We start from the raw sequence: 9,839 nt of genomic DNA, 5'->3' as shown, positions 1-9,839 counted from the left end.
ATATATATATATATATATATATATACTAGTTTTTCTTATGCGCGATGCGCAAAAAATAGGTGCCGAATATTAGTATTTTGAATTAAAATTTTAAATTTATTTAAATTTTAATATAGTAAATAATAATAATAATAATAATGTAAAATATTTTTATAAATTGGATATTTATATTTTAAAAAATAACTAACATATAACTCTAATATTTATAACGGCAAGCACCTTGTGCTCAAATGGCATGTAGTGGCGTCCCTCAATTGAAAGGTCATGAGTTCGAGCCTTAGTGGAGGAGATATTGAAATTGACTCTTTGTGCTTCAACAGGTTGAGAAAAGTTTAGATGAACAGATACTACAATATAATAGGGTCAGTGTATAAAAAAAAATGTAAAATGTATATATTACTCCCTCCGTCCTATTTACTATTCATTGTTTATTTTCATTAAATAAACAATGTGTATATATTCATTGCTTATTTTCTTTAGTAATTTTTTATTATTTTTAAATTTAATTTTTTGTGTTTAATAGTACTTTTGATGTAGTTTCTAAATATATAAATTTTATATATTAATACTAAACTTAATATTATGAAAAATTGGATTAAAAATAACTTCAGTCAAGCCTCGTTAAACAAATCAGACAACCAAAATGGGACGGAGGGAGTATTATTATTATTATTATTATTGAAGAATAAGAAGATAAGAAAATATATGGTGAATGCATGTGCATAGTAACAATAGTGGAAAAGATAACAAAAGTTATAACGGTAGGGGTATATTTGTCCGAAATATTATGTAGTACAACTTTTATAGCATAATGTACAAAAAAACTTAACGGAAAAAACGGATATAAATGAGGGGTATAACCTTCATTCACATATATATATATATATATATATATATATATATATATATATATATATATATAATTCAGGTCGCGTGCGGTAGATCAGATGAGAGCTATTGATCTTGCCAAAGTCAACTGATAAAGTTAATTCCCTTCATGTAATAAGTGTGTACAACAATATAAGTAAAGTGTAATGTTCGTAGATTAGCAAATTGGCTCTCAATCCTCCTTCTTTATTGATTGTTCTTGAGTACAGCCTCCTGGGTCTTGTTTAGAGAGGGAGAGATCAGAAGAAAGGAAGGCGGTGCAAATAAAGGCTATCGGTCGGTCTATCCGACCTATCGAAGGGTCGAGGTTGAAAGGCGGTGCAAATAAAGGCAGTGCAGAAAAGGCGGTGTCAGGCAGGCGGATGGGAGTTTCCTAAAGTCGATGGCGGTTAGAGGCAAAATTCAGGCGAGGAATAAGGAAAGAAGCTCTCCAAAATATATAAAGCAGTCCAAATGTAATAAGGAAAGAATTCCTAACTTGAATATGGTAGTTTAGAGTTCCCAAACGGAGAAATCCCTCCTAACTTGTATAAATAGGGATGTAAGGCCTTGAAAGGGCAACAAGCAATTTTCCGCACTCAATAGCCAATTTACAATACAAAGAGGGCTGAGAAGTCACTCTAATTTCCGATCAAGCGGTAGTCGATTTTCCAGTGGTGTTGGCCTGCTGTTCAACCATCCGTGGTTGATAAAACTAACAATTTCGATTCTTTTTTTAATTTTTTTAAAAAAAATGTTATAATATATCATAAAATTGTTCTTATCATAAACATGTTATAGTATTAATAAGCATCAACAAAAAAAATATTTTATAAGAAATTCATAACAATATTGAACACTAAAATCTATACTACTAATAAAAACAAAAGCTTACTTTTGCAACTTCCCGTTCAAACTAACTCATAAGCTATTACTATATAAAATTTAATAATTATTATGGTAAATAATAGCTCAATAAATGTGGCAACTTTCATATATTGATATATTTTTATATACTTACAAGGTGTTTGGTTGGATGGAATTACAATTTCATTCCCACTTAATTCCCATATAATTCCGAAAGCATTTAAAACGTCAATGAATAAAGAAATACCTTAACACACATTATTTTGAAATTGTATACACCTAATTTATTCTATACGCATTCCTTTTAATTAAGAATGCATAATTTAAACACCCATTTGGCCATTTATCTACTTTCGACGCACCAATCGCCCTATGTATATTGAATGGTGATTTTATGGTTGATATACGATATACGGTCGTAGACCTGTTCGGATTCGGGTCAATTCTTAAGCCTATATAAAGGACCTTAGTCCTTCAATTAAAGGACTTTTGGCTTTTTCCCCTCATCACTCTTTTTCTAAACAACAGCTAAGAGGCCATGTTCTCAACTCTCTCTAGTCTTTGATTTATTCAAGATTAATAAATAAAAGAGATGATTTGTCCTAAATTCCTCCATTTTACTTCATACTTTGGGTATATGGTTATACAGATGAATGCAGGGGGATTATTCCTTATCAATTAAACATGGGACATTGGATTTTTTTTTTAATAATTACAATTAATTCATTCAGATATGGAGGATGAGTAAAAAATTAAAGGTAATATGGTGAAAAGGATATACTTAAGATATATATAAATATATATATATATATATATATATATATATATATATATATATATATTTTGAAAAATATATATAAATATATAATTGTATATATATTAGCATAATTGTCTAATAATTAATTAATTATTTTGATAATTAAGCTAAATGTCGTTGAATTTATTTTTATAGTAACTACAATTAAACTATTTCTCCTTTTTTTCCATATTTATTTTAGTGATAATATAATTACATAAATCATATTACATATTAATTATTTAAAGATAATTGCACATAAATGAGTCATATACGTAGTATTATTCAATTAATTGATTGATATTTTTACACTAATCTTATAATAAAATAAATGTGTATTTTCAAATATTAGAATTGTTTATAATTTCATGTTTAATTTTATTATCTAAATATATAATAAAAAATCACAGATACTTGGACAACTATTTGCTCGAATTCAAGCAAGGATAACATCAGAAAACATAATCGATCAAACACATTTTATCAATTGCACTATATAATATTAGTTGTTATAATTTATATAATTGAATATTGATCTAAATATTCTTAAAATATTATAACAAATTCATTTCTTGCAACAAGGTCAAAATACTTATTAAAAATAAAAGTCTTATCTTCTAGAAGTTATAAGAATTGTGGGTTGTTTCAAATACATTTCAATCATATAATTTTACTATATTCTTGGACATTTCTCAATTTCATATTATGCGTATTTAAAACTAGTCAACTAGTATACGGTAATAAATGAGGATATGCGTGTGGCCAAATTTGTGTTTACTGCCGAAGTGCCGAGTGACTTTACCATGTGATGCCATTTTGGACTACGAAATGATATGGGATTTCGTCTTTATTAGATCATTTTTCAACCCAAGATTGACATTTGGAGAATATGTTTTACACTTTCACTCAATCCATTTTCAACCCAAGATCGATATTTGGAGAATATGTTTTAGTCATTCCACAAGAAGGTTATATACTTTATCAAATATTTTTAACTTAGAAAATCTAAATCTCCACCATCAATGTTCGAATTTATTAACATCCATTATTTTGAATGGCAAGCGAGATATCATCACATTACAAATAGTTGGCTTATTATTATTATTATTATTATTATTATTATTATTATTATTATATAAAGGTATTTTGATCTTTATACTGTACTAGCTATTCTTTTTCAATTTTCATGTATAACAATTAACAAACACTATAATTAAAATTCTTAATAATTTTATTCCTCCTATTAAATAATAGAATTAAATTTCTACTTTATTCATACCTTTTTTTTTAATATAGAATTATAATTATTTTCCCACTAATTCCCTTCTTCTTCCAAACAAACAGTATGTTAAAGGAAGAATTGTAAGTAGGAAAGCCTTGAGACTCAAGAAAGCTATCCTAGCGAGTGGATAAGGAAAAACTCATTGAAAAATGGAGGGGGGGCACTCAATTTTCACAACTCAGAAGAATTTACTGCTCTTTGGTAATCTCTTCATTAGCTTTAAATGTTGGTTGTCTGATTTACGTTGACTTGAACCGTGGTTAAAAAGTCATAAAATAAAGAAATTCTGATCGTTGAACACACATTATTTAAACACCCATTTATCACTGCACTTTCGACACACCAGTGTACATCTCCGTCCTCTGACTTCACCGCGTTGGGCGCGTTTCTGAATAAAATATGAATAACTAACAGGTCCAACATTCCGAGGCTTGACCGGTATACGAAACTAGCTGGGAAGGAGACGCTACAGGCCACTATATATAGGGCTGCCATATAGCTTAGCCTGCAAGGAGAGTAGAAAAGCGAAGCAAGCCATAGCAGCCCAAAGGATCGGAAGTCCAGCATCTCATTTTCGTTAGAAGAGATCGAACAGGTACGGTTGTGATTATTGGTAAGAATCTTCAACTTCTTCTTCTTCCTTTTTTGTTTTTTGTTTTTTTTTTTTCTAATTCTTAGCTAGCAACAATTGTTAGAGGTTAGCAGAACTGTACTGAACATTATATTTTTGCTTTGCTTCTTTGATTTCTTTTCTTCACCGCCGGGCCGCCGCCATCTCTTCCTCCAGGTCGGGAGGAGCGACTCGCCTCCTTCCAGATCAGGATCGGAAAGAAATGAGTCCCCGGCGACTTTGGTGGTGGCTGTGTACTTGGTGTACCTTTTTTTATTTTTTATTTTTTATTTTTTTCTTTAAACGGGGGAGGGGTAGGGGTTGGGGTGGAAATAAACCAAGCCTAGTGGAATTTAATTAAGCTTAGGTATGCTTTGTGGAAAAATTATGCTATGGATCCGAGTCCACTTTGCAAGGTGGACCAATTATATTTTAATAATTTTATAATTTTATGTTTTCACAATTTATATATGTAATTTTGAACTCTATATTCACAATTTTAGAATTCTATGTTCACAATATAAAGTTATGAAATTGTGAACATAAAATTATAAAATTGTAAACATGGAGTTATGAAATTGTAAACATAGACCCAGGTCCACCTAGCAAGGTGAACTCGGGTCCATGGCATAACAACTGTGCTTTGAGGGCAAATTATTCTGGCGATTCGGGTCAACCTTGCAAGATTGATCTGAATCCAAAGATACAAAATTTACAATGGGGTTTATTCAATCATGACTTTCATAAATTTTTAAAGACTTTTATGAATTTTAAAAGTTTAAATGTATTCCATTCAAACTTTTAATGAGTCTTTAAAAGTCCTGTGCTATTCAATCAAGATTTTTAAAAAGTCTTTAGAGTGGTATTCGATTAAGACTTTTAAAAACTCTTTAAAAGTCATGTCGTATTCAAAAAGTTATAGATTTGTAAAGAATTTTAAATTTTAAGATTTTTATAGATTTTTCTTTCTCAAATATATATATAGTTGAAATCCAATCCTCAACCCCAAAATTTCAAAATTTTATTTCTACCAACTCTGAAGGTTTTCTCTCTATTTAAACTTTATAAACCTTATATCTAAATTCAATAAATTATTTTGTCTTCATTATCCTATATACCTAAACTTTACCAATTTTTTTTCTCCTAAACTTTATCATCTTTTCCTAAACATTAAAAATAATACTCCGTATTATTTTTACTTTATTATTGCTTTTATATTTATATTTTTTTCTACGAACTTTTTATCCCTAACTTCTAAACTTTCTTTATTCTCCTTACCATCTAAACTTTCTCTAAGAACTTTTTCTCCCTAAATACATTAACAAAGCAAAATTTTCATATATAACCGTCAAATTTTACTATATGTTTCATAATATTCATATAAATACTTGTATATTTTGATTTGTATTCTTTTTATGTTTATATTCATAATATATATTTTTTTAATTTTTTTAATGTTTTTTAAATACAGGCTACTATGAATAGCGAACTCCTGTTTGCAACCGCAATTTGGGATTGCAAACTATAGCACCTTGTTGCTGTTCACAATCCCAAATTTCTATTACAAATAATAGTTCTTTGCTTGATGCCTAGTAGTGTGTGTGTATAACTTTTAATTTTTTATTTTATGCAACTATTAGTTATATTTTTAAATATTTTATTTGAACAATTCTATTAATATAAATTTTAGAATTTTAATAACTTTTGTCGACTTTTTAAAATAAAAAAGTTGATAAAAGTTTATGAATGTTTTTTTATAGACTTTTATCGTGTTTTACAAAGTTTTAAAAAAGTTTTGAACGACTCTATGAAAGTTAATAAAAATTTATTAAAATCTATCATTTTAAAAGTTTTTAAAAATCTACAAAAGTCATGATTGAATACACCCCATAAATGTTCACAATTTGTGATGACCATGTATTGTATTATCAAATTTCCAAAACTTACGAACACAATTTATATTCTAAAAGTTTACAATTCTAATACTACACAATTTAGGTCAAGGTGGCAAAAGGTTAAGTTGTTTGGTTCCTTCAAGAGGCGGTTTTTTTTTTTTTTTTTTTTTAATTTTCATCGATTTGAGCTGTTGATCTAAATTTGGTCAACGGCTCAGATTAAACCACACGTTCGGCACCTGTGTACATATGATATACTATGGGACCCCCAAAAATTGAGGCGTTGAGCAATGGCTCTGGTAAGATCCATTAACACATTGTTAGTTCGATCAAAGGGAGAAGTGCTGATTTTTTTCCAAATGTCTAAAAAACTTTTTTTTCATTCTATTTTATTGCATATTTTTTGCTGGTACATGATTTGAAAAAGTAAGCATGGCATTTTTGTACTGTTACAAGAAGCAATGAACCCAATAATGATGACTTCTTAACTAGGAATTTACTACCAAGCATTCCCCTCATGTTTTCTGTTTCACAGCCTCCACTTTAATAAACAAGATAAAGCAAAGTTAAACCAAATGGCAGCAGCAGCCACAGACTCCACAGGCAGCGCAGCAGTGAACCACTAATCTGCCGTCGCCCATCGGTCACCGCCTCCACAGGTCGCCTCCTCGCCGGTCAGTCTCAACTCGCAAAGCAGTCGGCACCCGGCTATTGCAACTCGCGGTCGGCACTCCGCAATTTGTTTAAATATTGTGTTTTTAATGCTTTAGAATTGTGAATTTGAAGAAGCTAGGGAATCATTGAAATTGTATATATTTAGTATTAGAATTGTGAACTGTCATACTGTAAATTAGGACTGTCAAAGTGGGCCAAAGCCCGCGGACTGGCCCGCACCCGCCCCGCGATGGGACGGGTTAGGGTCATAAAAAAATAGGCCTGCGAAAATGCGGGCCTAATGGGGCGGGTCAAAATTGACCCGCGACCCGCGTGGGCTAACCCGTGCGGGTCACGGGCTGACCCGCGGGCTAAGTAGTAAAAAAAAATTTATATAAATATATATATTCACAGTATGTACTGTGAATATATATATATATATATATATTCACAGTAATACACTGTGAATGTATATTAATTAAAAAAATAATTAAAAAAAAAAAGAAGATGAAAAGCCCGCGGGACCCCACGAACCCGCGCGGGGCGGATTACGGTTACACAAATTTTGGCCCGTGGGCCTAATGGGCCGGCCCGCTTTGACACTACTAATGTAAATTGTGAATTTTTAGACTCGGGTTCACCTTGTAATGTGGATCCGGGTCTACAGAATAATTTGCCAAGGGTTAATGGGGGAATAATGGGTTATTAGGTTATATTACTTATATATATTGGGCTTACATATATAAACAAACCAGGCTTGTAAGCTAGTAGGCCATACCTTTACATATAGGCATGAGCCTATTTAATGTAATAGGTTTCTAAGTAGCCCTGATCCTGACTTATTTACTAAATAGGTCAGGCCTAGGAATGGCAATGTGCTCCGTTCCTGTCGGGAATCCCCGTCTCCATTTGAAACTGAAATGGAGAAAAGTTCTGAGATCGGGGACGGGGATACCCCGCCCCGCCCCGTCTCCAAATAATTATTATAATTAACAATTATAAAAAATTATATAAAAAATTAATATATATATATATATATATATGCAGTGGCAGTGACTTCATTAGTGTTAAATATATAAAAACACGAATGAAGCCACTGCCACTGTATATATATAAGGGCAGTGGCATCATTACTGTTTATATATATATATATATATATTAAAATCATAGTTTTTAACATTAAAATTACATTAATTTAAGATATTGACTAAGAATTGATTGGGGACGGGACCCAGCCTAATTCCCCGCGAGGACGAGAATGGGGACTATTTTTCATTCCCCACTCAGAACGAGAACGGGGTCGGGGTTTTGGGGACGGTCCCCGTTGTCATCCCTAATCAGGCCTTAAGTGACCATAGACCTCTTTGTAGGGGTCTGGCATGTTTTCATTCCTAGGGGGAAGGAAAAAGATGAAAGAGCATAAAATAAAGTTTTAAAATAAATTATTAATATAACTATTTAGGCTAAATAAGTAAAATGAATATTATATATATATGACATTTACGTGAAGTTAACACACGAATTATATTAGACATAAAAAGTTAATGTGGTCATATTAAGGTAAAGTAAAACATGTGTACGTAGTACAAGATTAGCAGTGGCAATTATTGCACCTTTTTTTTTCTCTCTCTATGCATGGTTCTAGAAAAAATTAAATCTTATGAAACTCATCCACTAGCTGTGAAGTTTCCCACTTTCACCTCTCGAAAAATACTACAAAGACTCTTATATTTTACTCTCAATTTTTACTCCTTACAAATTCTTAATGCATAACACTTTTTCTAGAAGCCACATGATGAAAATATCCAATTATTATTTATTTGTCACATCATAAAATAAAAATGAGGGTAGAATGGAAGCCCGTCAACTCTTGTGCTAGAGAATAGAGCTGAGGTTGGGGAGTGGGGAATAGCTGCCAGTTTTGATTGTCCGAACTCTATGATAACCTTAATAATACGTATTTAACTATTAAGTCTATATAAATAATAATAATAATAATAATAATAAGTTGATGTGTTTAATAATTTTTTTTTTTTTTTTGGGTATAAAGTTAAAGAGTCGTCACTCTTTTTAAATTTGTTTTTTCCCCTAACTAGATAGCAAGAATATAGTTAGAGGTTAGCAAAACATTTTTCAGTAATTTTGCTTATTTGCTTCATTTGATGGGGAATGGTTGCTTATTATTTAATATCTTTTCTTAATCTCGTATGCAGAATTTTTTTATATATCTAAAATAGTGTACTAGCTAGCAAACTAGTGGGAGGATCTGGAGTTGTAGGGAATGGGAGAAGAATACTGCCTTGATATCACCGAAGATGAGTCTGAAACCTTCGAAGATGCGTCCGAAACCTTGGAATATGAGAATATTCAACAACCGCGAATCTCCTTTGGAATCGATACCGGAGATCATCGATACAATGGGCCATCGATGTACCACTTGAAGAAGAAGAAGAAGGAGGAGGAGGTGGTGGTAGAGCAGAAGAAGAAGGAGAAGTAAATGTGGGTGGTCATCGTCCCCGCCGTAGGGCAACGAAATGCACATATAGGGTTCGAAAATACACCCCTCAATCTGTCTCAATTGGACCATATCATCATGGAAATCCAAAATTGAAAAGTATGGAATCTCAGAAAGAAAAGCTTCTTCGTACGAGATGCAAAGATGACCAGCGATTATCCCTAACAGCAGCCATGACGACGGAATTTGAAGCCAAGGCTAGAAGATGCTACTCCTCAAAGTTCAAAACCATTCATACTGATACATTTCGGAAGATGATGCTCACCGATGCCTTCTTCATCATCCATACCTTTCTCTCTTACGACCGTTGGTGCAAGGTACGCTCTTTTTTTTTTTTTTTTTTTTTTAAAAAA

General features: G+C 31.6%; 1 protein-coding gene across 1 annotated transcript in view; it reads left to right on the top strand.

Moving 5' to 3' along the window:
- The first annotated feature begins 9,587 nt into the window (after nt 1-9,587).
- Nucleotides 9,588-9,839, top strand: part of LOC116024470 (UPF0481 protein At3g47200-like) — a 2,960-nt gene continuing 2,708 nt past the window's right edge. The window contains exon 1 of the mRNA XM_031265364.1: nt 9,588-9,803. Within this exon, the coding sequence (XP_031121224.1) occupies nt 9,588-9,803 (216 nt within the window). The remainder of the gene's footprint in view (nt 9,804-9,839) is intronic.

Source organism: Ipomoea triloba, chromosome 7, assembly GCF_003576645.1.
Source record: "Ipomoea triloba cultivar NCNSP0323 chromosome 7, ASM357664v1".
In the NCBI taxonomy this organism is placed as follows: Eukaryota; Viridiplantae; Streptophyta; class Magnoliopsida; order Solanales; family Convolvulaceae; genus Ipomoea; species Ipomoea triloba.
Note: the sequence above shows the minus strand (reverse complement) of the source record. Positions and strands in the feature narration are given on the sequence as shown.